Source organism: Prunus avium, chromosome 7, assembly GCF_965620075.1.
Source record: "Prunus avium chromosome 7, drPruAviu1.hap1.1, whole genome shotgun sequence".
Classification (NCBI taxonomy): Eukaryota; Viridiplantae; Streptophyta; class Magnoliopsida; order Rosales; family Rosaceae; genus Prunus; species Prunus avium.
In genome coordinates this window covers 36,489,563-36,505,398 of record NC_142290.1, presented here as the reverse complement: position 1 = coordinate 36,505,398, position 15,836 = coordinate 36,489,563, and the positions used below count along the sequence as shown (strand labels likewise).

General features: G+C 38.4%; 2 protein-coding genes and 1 pseudogene across 4 annotated transcripts; 2 read left to right on the top strand and 1 right to left on the bottom strand.

Moving 5' to 3' along the window:
- Window positions 1–786: 786 nt before the first annotated feature.
- On the top strand, window positions 787–2,629 carry LOC110751013 (SNW/SKI-interacting protein A pseudogene; annotated as a pseudogene).
- A 303-nt stretch (window positions 2,630–2,932) lies between these two features.
- On the bottom strand, window positions 2,933–5,463 carry LOC110751014 (Leucine-rich repeat (LRR) family protein). Of its 3 annotated transcripts, none has more exons than XM_021951430.2 (7): window positions 5,086–5,463; window positions 4,758–4,988; window positions 4,493–4,639; window positions 4,254–4,396; window positions 4,049–4,163; window positions 3,333–3,485; window positions 2,933–3,218 (listed from the first exon to the last, which is right to left on the bottom strand). In XM_021951430.2, exons 1-6 carry the CDS (start codon window positions 5,386–5,388, stop codon window positions 3,405–3,407), a joined length of 1,020 nt encoding a protein of 339 aa, XP_021807122.2. In that variant the 5' UTR covers window positions 5,389–5,463; the 3' UTR covers window positions 2,933–3,218; window positions 3,333–3,404. The 3 variants fall into 3 exon arrangements, with proteins under 3 accessions (XP_021807122.2, XP_021807123.2, XP_088112002.1); XM_021951431.2 differs by having other exon boundaries at window positions 3,337–3,485; XM_088255876.1 differs by lacking the exon at window positions 2,933–3,218 and having other exon boundaries at window positions 3,343–3,485; window positions 4,003–4,163.
- An 849-nt stretch (window positions 5,464–6,312) lies between these two features.
- On the top strand, window positions 6,313–14,872 carry HBT (CDC27 family protein). The gene is made up of 16 exons (XM_021951432.2): window positions 6,313–6,501; window positions 7,210–7,282; window positions 7,422–7,531; window positions 7,730–7,776; window positions 8,406–8,503; window positions 8,769–9,073; window positions 10,248–10,400; window positions 11,088–11,301; window positions 11,520–11,746; window positions 11,829–11,894; window positions 12,502–12,621; window positions 13,049–13,125; window positions 13,227–13,346; window positions 13,461–13,680; window positions 14,049–14,330; window positions 14,433–14,872. Exons 1-16 carry the CDS (start codon window positions 6,397–6,399, stop codon window positions 14,478–14,480), a joined length of 2,265 nt encoding a protein of 754 aa, XP_021807124.2. The 5' UTR covers window positions 6,313–6,396; the 3' UTR covers window positions 14,481–14,872.
- Window positions 14,873–15,836: the final 964 nt, after the last annotated feature.

Sequence of the window (15,836 nt, the reverse complement as noted above, 5' to 3'; positions counted from 1 at the left end):
GGGCATTTCTAAATACACCTTCAAATTTGCTATAGACACCTAGTTGTGCATGACACCCTATACTTTGTTTTTAATTATTATGAAATTTTCTTGCTACAACTATTTTGAAAAGAATGCAAACTTAACCTTTAAGTTTCATGTTCTATTTTTTAGAAAGTAGAAAAATGAAAAAATTGGAAAAGGAAGTGAAGGTAGGCAAGCAAGCCACCATGGTGGTCGGAGACCTCATCGGCCTCTATATTTACTTCCATTTCTTCCTTCCGCATGCATGAAACCATAATAAGCGATAGAGACCGTCTCTATCGCTCCCTATTTTCTCTAAGTTTTAAATTTGAGCTTAAATTTCTCAAAAAATTTATAAGTAGTTTGTTTTTTTAAGATTGTAAAAGTCACTTTCTAAAAGGATATCTTGTAAGTAAAAAAAAGGTTACGTTGCGAGCAAATTCACTTTTGGGTTGGCTTGCCCTGGGCCTTGAGACCATTCTCTGGGCTCAATTAACAGATGGCCCATAGTGTTTTTGCCCTTTTTGGATTGGAAATGACAGATGCCCCATAGAATTTGGCGGTTACTCTCTGTTTTGAATATGGATTCCTTGTCCCAATATAATAAGGAAAACTCCATCCTTCAATATAAACGTAAGACAAGCCAAAGCTATGTGCCCATTTTCCGCTTCGATCGCTTTGCTTAATTTTTCTTCAATATTCGAAAGTTTTGCTTTATTTGTTCTTTTGCACTCTGTTCAATTTGAATAGTTTGGGGTTGAAAGAGCTCATCAATCATGATTCATGACGGCTTTGAAAGGGCTTCTTCCGCCTCCGGCAGCAACCACAACGGTTTCTTACGACCACTCGAATGATCCGTGGTTCAAGCAGCGCTTCGGTTCTGCTGAGGCACAAAGATCTGCTGCTGTCGTCAAGCCAAAGCCTGTACCTCCTTACTTGAAGCGTCAAGGCTTTGTTCCTAGGAAGGTGGAGGAGTTTGGGGATGGGGGTGCTTTCCCTGAGATTCATATAGCTCAGTACCCTCTTGGCATGGGCAGGGACAAGTTGTCGAAACCCGGTACGAACATACTTCCGGTTACAGTTAATACCAGGGGGAATGTCAGGTATGATGCCATTGCTAAGCAGAACGAGAACTCGAAAAAACTTGTCTACTCACAGCACAAGGATCTTGTGCCGAAAATTTTGAAGAATGAGGATGAGGAGATGGATGATGCGAATGAGAAAGAGGAGGAGTTGCAGAAGGAGATTGAAGAAACAACAGCAGAAACAAAAGCTGCGCTTGAGACGATTGTGAATGTGAGATTGAGCACTGCACAGCCGAAAAATATAGCCAAGAAGTCGACTGGCTCGAAAATTATCAAGTACATGCCATCGCAGAAGGCAGCGGCGTTTAATTCTGGTGCCAAGGCGAGGATTATCAGGATGGCAGAGATGCCTGTGGACCCACTTGAGCCTCCTAAGTTCAAGCATAAGCGTGTTCCGAGGCCTTCTGGGTCCCCGCCTGTGCCGGTCATGCATTCCCCGCCAAGGCCGGTGACTGTGAAAGACCTGAAGGATTGGAAGATTCCACCTTGTATTTCAAATTGGAAGAATCAGAAAGGGTATACGATCCCATTGGACAAACGTCTTGCAACTGAGGTGAAAGTCCTTCAAGAACTTGGTGGTCTGTTTCTTGATAATTGGGCAAAGCTTAATGAGGCTTTGTATGTAGCAGAGCAGAAGGCTAGAGAGGGAATTGCTATGAGAAAAAAAGTTCAGGAGGAAATGTTGACGAAGGAGAAGGAAAAGAAAGAGCAGGACTTGAGGATATTAGCTCAGAGGGCTCGTTCCGAGAGAATGGGTGGTGCAGCTCCTCCTGCTGTAGTTTCAATGCCTTCTAACAGAACAGCAATGGACAATGATGGGAGAGGGGATTATGAGCGTCCAACAAACAAAAAAGAGACTGATTATCCGAAGGAGACAAGAGAGGAAAGAGAAGGAAGGTTGAAGCGGGAGAAGATCCGTGAGGAGCGACGCCGAGAAAGGGAAAGGGAGAGAAGGTTGGAGCCCAAAGATGCACCAATGGGGAAGAAAAGTAAAATTACAAGAGATCGAGATCGGGATATCAGTGAGAAAGTTGCCCTCGGCATGGCTTCTGCTGGGGCAAGCAGAGGGGGAGAGGTTATGTATGACCAGAGGCTGTTCAACCAGGAGAAAGGAATGGAATCTGGGCTTGCCACTGATGACCAGTACAACGTTTATGACAAGGGCTTGTCCACTGCTCCACCTACACTCTCAACCTTGTACATGCCTAAGAAGGATGTTGATGATGAAATGTACGGAGGTGCTGATGAGCAGTTGGATAAGATTAAGAAAACTGATCGCTTCAAACCTGACAAAGGATTTGGAGGAGCTGCTGAGAGGGCAGGTCCAAGAGGGTGACCGGTCGAGTTTGAGAAAGATGCTGCTGAAGAAGCCGATCCATTTGGTCTGGACCGGTTCTTGACAAAGGTGAAACGGAGCACAAAAGCCACGGAAGAGGTTGGAACAGGAGGAGCAATGAGAGCAAGTGCAGGGTCTTCCATGCGAGATGGCTACCAAGGGGGGCTCCAGCAGAACCCATATTGGATTTGAACGGGGTCGCTAAGCGGTTCCGATCAGCTAAGCTCTTGATCCTCTTTTCTTTATTTATTTTTGAGTTTTGACTGACTAATCGTGAATGATTCATACTTCTTTTTGTTAGATGTTAAACTTTCAGAATTGCATCTGTTTAATTTTTATTTATTATCCCTGCTTCTTACCTTTTTTTTCCTTATTGCAGTTTCTCACCCATACAAAGCCCAACCATTCATCGAAAATCTGACAAAATTTATACTTACACACTGGCTGGGAATGATGTTCCCGTGCAAAGGAAGCTGTCGTAAGGCAGTAAAGCTATTGACGCATCTACTCAGCATTCAAAACTGATACAATCAACATGTCATATATGAAGGATTAAAAAGTTCAACATTACCTGCCACATAAAAATGGCAAGAAAGAGGAAAAGGAAAACCGGGTGATCTAAATAACAGGGAACTTCATAATACAACACAGAAAATTCGTTTTAAAATCATCAAGTGAGTTCTTGAGCCATCCATGATTTTGCAATTTATCACTATTTCGTAGCACCTGCCCCTTTGAGATAGGGCCCCTAATTAGTATCCTGAATGAATTGGTATCCCAAACCACAGGTTTGCCTGCAAACAACTTCCATGAATTAGAACTCGAACATTACAAAAAATAAGTCATTTTGAGGAGACACTCACTACTATAATCACTGGGAATAAAACAAAATAGTTGAGAAAAAATACCTACATTGCAGTTATGGATTTCCAGTGCTCACATGAAAATTATGGTGACAGAGCTGAAGCCAATGGAAACCTTTAAGCAAATATATGACAATCAATTTGCTGTATATTTGGGAAGATTTGTCTCAAGGCAGCAGCATAGTTTGGAGATTTCGCCTGGAATAGGATATGCAAGAATCAATATATAGAAAATCTTAAAAGCATATGAAATACATCTGCCAACATACTTAAGAAAAAATTATCAACACAAAACAAAAAGGAAGATGCATAACTAATCAATCATATATTTATATGTAAAAGAGTATTTGCCAATCTTCTTTGCCACCTAAAAATCTGCTTTCAATATTCTTTGACCATATACCAGTTCATAGAAACAGAGTACCATCGTCCTGCCTTCATTGTACTAATGGACATGAAACCCTAGAAGATACAATCATGTATATGTCAGATAATTCATGCTTACGGAATCTCATAGCCACTATTTTTCCTTTTCTTTACCAGACATTGGACCTTCAACAAACAATCAGAATATTGCTACTACATTTCACCACTATACTTATGTGAGCAAAGCATTAGAGTTGCATGAACTCTAACATACCACCTTGCACATTTCTGAACACACTAATTTTAACTTCCTTAAACTGCAGCTAAGCATGCTGAAAGAATAAAATACCAGAACTTTAAATATTTTAGGTCCTTCAGGTTGCAGATAACCATACACATGGATTATTCTCGAGATAGATGGTAGTGAGCTTCTCTCTTGAACCAGCAACAACTTCAGCAATGCCTTCAACTGAGTCTATGCTGTTGTCATTAAGCCATAGGTCTTCTAACCTATACACGAGAATCCCATTATAAGGTAGAATCAAATATGAAAGACAAAACAACATCAAACGAACAGTGACTACGAGGTAAAACACATACATTGTTAGGTTTTCAATGCCATTCACTGACGTTAGCTTATTGTTTGATACATCCAAGATATGTAGGTTGACTAAGGTTGAGAGGCCTTCCATTTTTGAAATACCATTATGGCTCAAGTACAATTCCTCTAGAGCAACACACCCCTGGAAAAGAGGCGGGGAGTCAGTTTCAATATTTATACAACCAATCCATTAGAGAGTTTGTCTCAAATAAACAACAGTGGACCGGCCACCCAGTACCTCGAATCCAGTCATAGAAGTTAAGCGATTGCTTTGTAAGCTAATCTTCTTGATGCATTTCAGCCCACACAAATTCACTACCTTAATTCGATTCCGCCCAAGCCACAGCTCTTGTAAATGTGTCATGTTCTGCAAATTCTCCATCACCTGATTTGGCATTTCACCGTACAATCATAACAAGGTGGATGCCAATTGCTACACTATCAATACAGCCATGTACATAATTTCAAATGCTCCTTCAAACTTTGGTGTTAAGAAAACTAACCCGTAATCTGTTGGAACCAAGCTCAAGAATTAGAAGCTCATGGAGGTGGTCAATCTCTTCAATCTTGGCAACTTCATTTTTAGAAACATAGAGCTCCTTGAGCTTGCTGGAGACCTTGGACAATCCATGTAACGACGTAATCTCGTTGAAAGAAACATCGAAAACCAAAAGCTTGATGAATATGGTAACATCGGGTATTTTCGTTAGCTTATTATCCCTCAGCACCAACTCCTGCAGGCCATATCAACTGTTAATTTTCCCGGGAACCAAACAAACCGCCAAGAAAACCACCTTTTAATTTCATTAAAAAAGAAAACAAAGGAAGTACCTCGAGACCGGACAGAGCGTCCCAACGAGAGATCGGCTCAACGGCGGCATCTTCAATGAGGTTTTGGCGGAGAGAGAGCTTCTTAAGGTTCGAGAGGGTTGCAATCCGAGTGTCCAAGCTGGTGAGGCGGTTCGCCGTCACGTCTAACTCGGTTAGACTCCGTGGTAACTCGATCGAGTCCAGATCGTGGAGTTGGAAGCTGGTGAGATCGAGGACCGTCGAGGAAGGATCGTCCTCCATTGTCGGATCATCGAAGCCTTCCGAATTCGGAGCCGGTGGCGGTGCTCCGGTCTGGTCGTCCATGGAAGCGAAAGGTGTTCACGAGCTAGCGTTTTGCGTTTGTTTTTGTTTTTGGCTTTTGTTTCCTACCCATTTTCTTTTTCTTCTAAGACCGGGTTAAGGTATCACCCCAGCTTTTGGGCCGCTCATATGGGCCGGACCAATTGAACATATTTAACCTTTTGTTTTCTCTTTTTGGGGCCGTACGGCATCTTCTTTTATTAACGGGAAGATTTAAAATTAGAACCTTATTCGATTTAAAAATAAAAATATCACTAAATAAAGAGTTTTTGACAAATATAAGATATTTATAATATATTTTCACAATAGATTCATAGGGCTAGCCACAAATATAAATCGTTATGGCCATCTATATGAGTCGAACATGAGACATCCTCTAATTAAGTAGAGACAAATACCACTAGACTAAAGGCTAGTTAATCATTAAACAAAGAGTTAGTTGTTCAAATTTATATTTTTATCATGTAGAGTATAGTTAGGGAATCATAAATTATGAAATAGAAATTTGTTTAATCTACCCGAATTCAAGATCATGATGCTAGAGACGATGAAAATAGAAAAATCACCAAAATAAGAAGTTTACAAAGTGAATCTCACCAAAATGAAGATCGAAAAAAGTGGATTGTAATTTAATATAAGTTAACTACTTAAAATCCAAATTGGTGATTCAATTACGATCAAACAAATAGAATAACACAGTATCCGATTAATCTTATTCATGAAATAAAATAATTTTTGTTTTGCTTTGTTTGGTCTTCTTGCTCTTAACCGTTGCAGCCTTATCGTATTTTTCTTTATTTTTGTCAATGGAGTTAATGCGTCATATAAAAATCCAATTTTGTTTTGTGGTACGTAATTTTAAACCAAAAATAAAAAATCAAAATAAATGTCACCTGACGCGTGATTTGAAATGGGAGATCACACGTGCCGCCCTGATTTTGAAACCCAAAACTAAACCAAAACCCCTCTTCATCTCTCTTTCTCTCTCCCTCTCACCAAATCAAAGCAGCCATGGAAGCCATACTCAGAGACTGTGTTCAACACAGTCTTCGCGATTTCATGTACCGAAACGCCATTTTCCTCTGCGAAAGACTCTGTGCCGAGTACCCATCCGAGGTACCTTTCTCCACCTTCTCTTTACTCTTTTTCTTTTATTGCCTGTTTGTTTGGTTACCGAGAAATCCCAGGAAAGGAAAAACGAAGATGGAAAATTCGAAATGAAATTTTCTCTTCTGCTAGTGCTTCACGGCGACCCTGGGGAACATTACCGCTTTTATCATCATGATCGATGCTTCGTGTTACTTAACCAACGACTTCGTTAAGATTTTACTTATACCTGAGTAATTCAGTGTTCTGTATTTGAAATCTAGGGTTTTAAGGGTTTAGAATCTCCCAAACATTTATATTTACCCAGGGTTCACATTATTCTTTTTCTGGAATAAAATGTTTTTCTTTGAGGATAAGTAATTATGTAGTTGAATTAGTTGCCTTTGCTTTGCTATTAGCTTTAAATTATTGGAGCTCTGGACTGCGAATTGTTTTTGGTAATATTCTTTTTGCAATGAAGCATGAAGCTGTGGGTATTTTGAAAATGGGGTTTCTTAATGTGGTTTACTTTCCACTGTGCCACTTTTTTGATAGAATTAATCAGATTGGTTATGCCACTTTCGAAAGTTGACGGGAAATGTACCCGTTCTAAAATTTAGAACTGTCTATTGGAAGAAGTTGTGTTGGTGGTGTTTTTATTTTCTGGTTGAATGGGTAGAGCTGTTTTTTCAGTTTGTTAATTGTTTATGGACTGATTGACAAGTTGTTCCATTGCAGACAAATTTACAATTGTTAGCTGGCTGTTACTTGCAAAGCAATCAAGCTTATGCTGCTTATCATATTTTAAAGGGTAGGCAATGTCATAGTTCATATACTGTTTGAGTATATTTTTATTTTTGTAGGTTCTTTCTTTCTTTTTAATTAAGGTTTTTAGTTAGCGTTTCTCATCACATGGACCTCTCCTCTTCTTTCTGTTGATTTTTATGAAGGAACACAAGTGGCTCAATCCCGCTACTTGTTTGCAATATCATGCTTTCAGATGGATCTTCTTAGTGAAGCAGAAGCAGCATTATGTACTGTTAATGAGCCTAGTGCAGAGGTATCAGAATCAAATTGTTTGGAGCATTATGTCTAAATTAAAATTTACATTATTACTTGTTGAAGTCTGACTTCATATAACACAATGTTCTTCAGGGTTTCATTGTTTTCTACAGGAATTGAAATGAACCTCATATACCCTTTAGACATTATCATGTGATCGAAACAGCAGATGACTTGCTCTTAATTATTTTTGCAGGTTCCAAATGGTGCAGCTGGTCATTACCTTCTGGGGCTTATTTACAGGTTTGTCTTCTTTCTTCTGGAGCTTCTGCGGATGTAGCCAAAGGCATATCTACTTTATAAGTTTCTTGAAAGAGACTTTCTTGTGATGATGGCTAAAATTACTTTCTAAAGGACCACTTTATTGGGTTCCATCTCAGTAAGATGTCAGGCAAAAGAGCATTCCAGTACGGGATGTATTTTGACAGAATCCTATGATTTTATGAAGCTGTACTCAATTGTGAGAGGTGAACAGTAGTGGTAGTGTTGTTGTACCTCCTAGAAATATCTTTTGGGGTATGATAGGCGTGCATGTAGTTCGTCCTAGTAATGTCAGGTAAACTTTAGGTGGTGCTTGTGAAATTCTTCAGATTCGTGTCCTCTTCTAAGTTGTTCCTCCGTCTCTCTGGTTGCATGTCTCTTGGGATAGAATAGAGGACTTTGCTGTGTTGTATTAACTTAGGTTTGTTACCATTCTAAGGAATTTGTAGCTTATCATCCTGCAACTACTTCATTATCTCTGTTTTTTGCATCTTATAGTTATTTCGTGCCTGGATTGTATGATTATGTCAATTTTCTGTTCTTGTATAACATTATATGTACGTGATGCATGCCTCTCATGATATTATTGTTTATAATTGGTTTTATTCTAGGTATACTGATAGGAGGAAAAGTGCCATCCATCACTTCAAACAGGCTTTGACTATAGATCCTTCTATGTGGGCTGCATATGAAGAACTGTGCGTGCTAGGTCTGGACAATGTTACACACATGACTTCATATTCTTTTTATTCCAGCACTTTTGCGTTAATCATTATGCCTCTTTGTCTAACAACTGATCATTTTGCTAAGATATCAATCTGGATGCATGTAACCATGTACCCTGAAATGGGAAAATTCTAGCTGGATATTTATCCTAAAGTCAAGCCTTCTCTTGATTTGCAAGTTGGAGAATAAGTCAGGGCTTCTCTTTCAATACATATTTAAGTTAAGGCTTTGTATTTCCATTGTTCCAGGTTCCGCTGAAGAAGCAGCTGTAGTTTTTGGTGAAGCTGCTTCTCTTTCCATACAAAAGCAGTATCTACATCATGGATTAGCTTCTCAAAGTTTACTTACCTTAAATGAGGACTGTAATTTAGTTTCTGCTAGGAACTTTAGCTCGGAAGATGTTAGTCAGAGACAATTCAAGCACATGCAAGGAAATAACATAAGAGATGTGTCTGGAAATTCTCATGTTATTTTGGGAGGAGCTTCTGGCCATCCTATGAATGGCAGTTCTAGCCTGTCTTTCTATAACACTCCTTCACCAATGCCCATGCAGGTATATATAAGTTATCTCCTCCACTTTTGTTCTAGTAGTCCTGCATTTATTGCTGCATCTCTTTCCTTTCTTCCGCTGCCCAATATTCCTCATGGTTTTGAATAATATGATATCTGTTTTGGTTTGCAATTATGGGTGAAGACCTCTTCAATTAGGTTTTGTTTTGAAAGAAAACGTTTGGTAATTTACACTTAAGTTTGTGTCATTATTCCAAAGTAGGCCATCTGACGTAGGATAGGTGCAAATATTGCCTACAAATGGATATGCGATGGGCTTTAGGATTTATAAAGTTGTGGCTTAAGGACTTAGGGTTGTAAGAGAAGAATTATGGTATGTAAATCAAAGTATGGTTCGAATATTGGATTAAATGGAAGGAGGAGAGGCTGGCTATGAGGAACATTGGCTACTGAAATTCTGCACAGCAGGTAATTTTATGACTGTGAGCGCTTGGGAGGTTATTGAGGACTTTAGGGCATCAGACAGAACTTGGGGTTCAGAAAAGGGGAAATATTGTGAAGGGATGGATGGAGAGAGTAGTTGCCTTTCTTTCAAAATTTCATTATCAATGTACCAACACGGGGTTAGTTGGAACGGTCAGGCCCATGGTTTGCTTTCATGTGGTCTGAGGTTCGAAACCCCAAAGGTACCTATCTAGCTATTTGCTAGTTTTTCCTGCCTCTCAAAAATTGTAGGGTTCGGTGGGGTGGCTCCAGTTTCAAAGCTTTGTCTGTGAATTGGATTAAGTGGATTCTGGGTAGCAACAAAAAATTCATTATCAATGTGTGATCCCTATGTTACAACTCATAGACAAATTGTTCTCTTCCTCTATGGTGAAGGTTCCCCATTAAGATAGCTACCTAAGAAGCACATTGCTAACCAAGACTCCTGAAAAACTCATTTGACTCCTTAATGTAAAAAAAATGTAGACCTTTGAAAATCCGATTCCGCTGGCTACTGTTATGTATAAAACACCTGTGTCTCTAAAATTAAGGTCTCAAACTTAAAAAATTCAATGCGAGAGTGTTTAGGGCATAATCACTCAGTTATATAAGACTTAGTTGTACCCGAAATAAAACATTGAAACTGGTATTTGTCAAAATCAAAATATACACACAAAATCAGCTAAATCCTTTTCTTTTTGTGTCACCTCTGCTCTTACTGCCCCTGTTTGCAGTTGTCAGGTGTTGCTCCACCAGCTTTGTGTAGAATGGTACAGCCAAATGGCCCAAATATGAGCACAGGTACTGATAGCTCTCCGAGGTCAACTGTAAACTCTACCATTCAAGCCCCTAGAAGAAAGTTTGTTGATGAAGGAAAACTGCGGAAGGTACAGGGCCACTTATCCATAATTTAAATAAACTTGCTTTCAATTGATATAATTCTTCATGCCACTGCTTTCATACTTTTCCTTGTTGCTAACATAAATTAATTATCTGAGTGTATGTAAGGTAGTTCATTGTTGTGTAAATTGCATGTGCCTTTACACTTTTTTCTTCAGATTTGTGGACCATGCTTATGAACTGAACTGAACATGGAATTTGTCGTGAAACTGCTGATTTCTGCGGCCTGTTGGTTTTCTTGGAGGGAAATTTATGCATAGGGAGTCTTTATTTCTTTTAACACACATGTTATCATGATATTCAATTTAATGTCTTTGACTCAATCTGACTTCTTCAAAGCTTGCATAGGGGCTGTTGTGTAAGTTTGTCCTTTGGGACCATTTTTCTATTTATCGTTGCTTGTTAGCACTTACTCAGTAGTTCCAAACTTTTATGCCTTCATTGTTTTAGAGGTTTAGTGTGGGCTTACACTGAGGTTATTTATTTCTTGTTGCTGTTGCCTTTGGTTCATTGATTTGGTTGCATTATTGTAGTTTTATATCTCCATCGTGGATATAGCAATTGGAATTTCTGCACTTGAGTAACTCTGTATATTATTTGGTGGAATTTTCATTTGTTTTCCTGGACATATTGAGGTCAATGAATTGTTGAGATGATTTGTCTTCCCCTTTCAGATTTCAAGCAGGTTGTCTTTTGATTCTGGCAACCGACGGAGCAATAGACTTGCTGCCGAAGCGGGGGCTAACACTAATCCAAGTGCCTCAATGACAGCCGGAAATGGAACTATCAATTCATCTAAATATCTTGGAAGTTCCAAGCTGAGCTCTGTGGCACGTTCCTTGGCAAATCGTAAGGGACAGCCATGGGCCAATGAAAATATTGATGAAGGTGATGCATCTTCTCTTTTCTATTAATAGAGAACCAACAAATTTGCATGATAGTGATTTAAGTGTGTTCAGTTGCTTTGCTCATCTAAGTTCAGTAATGTTTCCTCTACTAGGAATACGTTATTTTCCGCTCTATGATACTGTTGATTCCTCGATGTTTGCTCTGTCCAATAGCTTTTCAGCTGATACTTGTGAAATTTAAATTTGGGTTCTATTTAGGGATGCGCAATGAGACATTCGATGATTCCCGTTCAAATACTGCAGCAGTAGCTTCTGGTTTTACTCCCTCTAGTGATAACAGATATCTTGAACAAGAAGGAGCAACCTTGTCGGGTAGTGGGGGTATTATGAATGTTTCAAGAGTTGTCACTGGTGCTTCAGAAATATTGAGCCTTTTAAGAACCCTTGGGGAGGGCTATAGACTTTCCTGCTTGTACAGATGTCAGGTACTACTTGGTTATTGAGTGTGATATTCTTTTCCTCAATTGAGGTTGTATTTAATTATCTAATATTGACTGTGTTGCACAGGATGCACTGGATGTCTATCTCAAACTTCCATACAAGCATTACAACACAGGCTGGGTACTTTCCCAGGTAGTTGTCTAAAACTTCTTGGCTTGATTTCTATATCGTCTCCTGCTCTGATGACCTTGTATGCAGCACTGGATAATACTTATACCGAGTACAGATTCCATTCAACCATTTCTGTTGCTAGTCTTCCACAATTTAGGGATATTGCAGGAGATACATTCGTTTGGTGGAGGTCTATATAAGTTAGTTAGCTAGTTTGGAACACTACTAGAAAATAATATGTTCACATTAGACCTGATAAAGAAAGGTTGTTTTCACTTCATTCTTACAAATCTTTCTATTTTTTGGATATCTCATTGTCATCAGTTCAGAACCTAATTAATTTCTCATCGCATGTTCATCTCATCTTTGATAGTTTGGTCTTTTATGCTAATTTACAAATAAAAACCCTCCAGAAATAAGAACGGTGATGAATTTATCTGGACTTAATTCATTCTCTTGTTTGTTCCGCTTCATTTATTCTTCCATGATTTGTAGATACCTAAACCTTTGTTCTCAATATTTCCATGCAGACCAACTCACATTCCTTGCAACTGCTCCCTTAACGGTTTTTCCCTAGACATTTTAATACCTGCATATAATTGACTATTTTGGCATTCCTCAACTGCAGGTTGGAAAAGCTTATTGTGAACTGCTAGAATATGCAGAAGCTGATCGGGCCTTCAGTCTTGCCCGTCAAGCATCACCTTACAGTTTAGAAGGAATGGATATATATTCCACAGTTCTCTATGTGAGTCCCCATAATGATGTATCTCAAAATTGAAAATAGTTTTTTCTTATCTCCAGAGGATACTATCATTATACATAACATGGCCTGTGGGGTTACTCCTGCTAATTCTGCTGAGATGTATTATCTATCCTCAAATAAAACAATATTCGCACTATGGTTAGAAAGAGGTCGTGTTTAAGACGATTTATCGTATATATTACATGGTCGGTTTACTCCGGCCAGTCATTCTGAATGAAGCTTGTGCTTCATTCATTGTTACACTCTGTAGTTTTTTCTCTGTACCTACAGATGGCCTTGTTTTTGTTCTGCAAACCCTGATTTTCTTTTCTCTAGAAATAGGTTTCTTAATCTTTATCCATGTGTTTGTTAGTTTTCTAGGTGCTTAATGTTTAATTGCTTCCCTGAAAATTATTCTTACTCTTTGCAGCATGTGAAGGAAGACATGAAGTTAAGTTACCTGGCTCAGGAACTGATAGCAACCGACCGCTTAGCTCCTCAATCTTGGTAGCTATATCACAGTTTAATACATGGCATTCTAATCTCAGTTGTCGTTTCAACATGTCGATCATTGTTCCTTGCATCTTTCTTATTGAATGGGATTGCAGGGTTGCGATGGGAAATTGTTATAGCTTGCAGAAAGACCATGAAACTGCTCTCAAGAATTTCCAGCGAGCTGTTCAACTTAATTCAAGATTCACATATGCACATACCCTTTGTGGTCACGAGTATGAGACAGCCGTTTTCTTCCTTTAATCACTTAATCCGTAAAATTGAAATTCTCCTGGATGTGGCTTCTGATTTTGATGGCTGATATTGTCTTCAATTATCCTTATCTGCAGATATGTAGCTCTAGAGGATTTTGAGAATGGAATAAAGAGCTATCAGAGTGCACTTCGTGTTGATGCAAGGCATTATAACTCCTGGTATGGGCTTGGAATGGTATATCATCGCCAAGAGAAGTTTGAGTTCGCCGAGCATCACTTCCGGACGGCTTTCCAAATAAATCCTCGTTCTTCTATTATTATGACTTACCTTGGCCAAGCATTGCATGCTTTAAAGGTCACATTCCCTATATCCATTTTAACATTATCACTTCAGGAAGTTTGTTTATTTACTAACCTTTTTTTAAGGGAGTTTCACTAAAACACCCAAAATGGGGGTTGAAATTATAAAAAAACCCTACACCCAAAACACTTTATAAACACACCCAAAACCCATCATTACCCATCATTACACACACTCAAAACCCATTTATAAACACACTCAAAAAATATACAATTGTTGATTTTGGGGTTGATTTTGGGTGTGTTTCTATGTTTAAATAGTGTGTGGGTTTTTTTATAAATACATGTCTAGGATTGGGTTTATTTATAATAATCTATTTTTTTAATTACAATTATCTGGAATGTGTTTAAATCATATGACAGAGAAGTGAAGAAGCGTTAGTGATAATGGACAAGGCTATTATAGCAGATAAGAAGAATCCGCTTCCCATGTATCAGAAGGCTAACATACTAATGAGTTTAGAAAGATTTGATGAAGCTTTAGCAGTTTTAGAGGAGGTTAAAGAATATTCTCCTCGTGAAAGCAGCGTGTATGCGTTGATGGGTAAGATCTATAAGCGACGTAACATGCATGAGAAAGCAATGCTTCATTTTGGTTTTGCCTTGGATTTGAAGCCGTCAGCAACCGATGTTGCTACTATTAAGGTAATTTGGGCATACTTCTTATTCTTTCAGTTGTATCTTGCTCCTAGGGAGCAAAAGAATTTTGTTCTGCTCATCCCTTATCATCTCTTTATGTTCCAACAGGCTGCTATTGAGAAGTTACATGTACCAGATGAAGATGACGACGTGTAGATCTACAAATGAGAAGTTACTTGTTTTTGAATTTCAGCGGCTGAGAAGATTTGGCCCCGAGTAGTGGTCTGCTTGTGCTTTCGAAGGTGTATGAATAGCCTAGTTCGTGAGACTCTGCTGTTTGTTCGGGCACCACATCCAGTCTGCATATTGTAGAAACTGACCTCAGTTTTGTAGGAATTCACATACAGAGGGCATGAAGTGACACAAGTGCTAATAGCGGCCATACTTGTACGGGTAGTTGTATCATGATGTTGAGAAAAAACTTATTGTATGATTAACTTGAACTATAATGTTTATAATTGTAATTTGCTTGGCTCTGACACAAATTGTAAAAATTCATAATTAATTTGCACTATTACATCCATTAATACGAGTCTCCACTTTCTTCATCAGTCAATCATGCAAAGAGGGATAAATATTTTATGTTACAGCATAATCATCAGCTGAAAGTTAGATGTGTTGAAAGGAGCTATTTTATCTTTTGCGCCTCCCAAAATCCAAGAGTTCCAAATAGAAGGAAGATTTGAATTATTTTCCGACCTTTAGCAACGGTTAAATCTATCCGCTGTAAAAGGGTTCTATAGCTGCAGTTAGCGACGGTTTTCTGCGCGGCTAAAGAAATTTAACGTAAAAAAAAGTACATGAACCGCAGCTAAAGGTTAAAAACCGGAACTAAAAAGCATAACTGTAACATATTCGCTGTGCTTTTTCTTTCTGTTTTCTTATAGATGTTTGTTTCACTTCCCTTAATACCACCGGCAATTTGGTAAGTCACATAGAAGCTGCAATAAACTTATTCTTATTGCACTAATGTAACACTTCAATCATTGAGAAGGAATAGAATTCATGGGAGCTCACAAACTTTCTTCAACTCTTGTCCCATTTTACCACAAACCCACCAATTCATTAACCTTATCTTTGGTAAGACTTCCAATTCTCTGTTTTCCCAATTCAATTGGATATTATGGCACATAAATAATGAGAATTTAAAAAGATATAAAAATAAATTTTGATTATGACATATTAGGGAATTATAAACAACACAAGCCACCATGGAAGCCTAATCACACGTTTTCTTCTATTCAAACCTATCAAATGGAAATTACACATATAGGAAAAAAAAACAATTTTGTCAAGTAGTTGAAAGCATTTTGTTTTTTTTAGTACAAGCAATAGTCTAAACTACAGCGAAGGGGGATTTCTCACACACAACTATGATGTCGTGGGAATTCGAACTTGAGATCTTTGGTATGCAACTCAATGCCTTTTTCCACTAGGCTAGAGCCGTTAGCAGGATTTCGTATTTTTAGTTATTGAAATAAATTCAATTGAATTTTTCTTAAATATATAAAA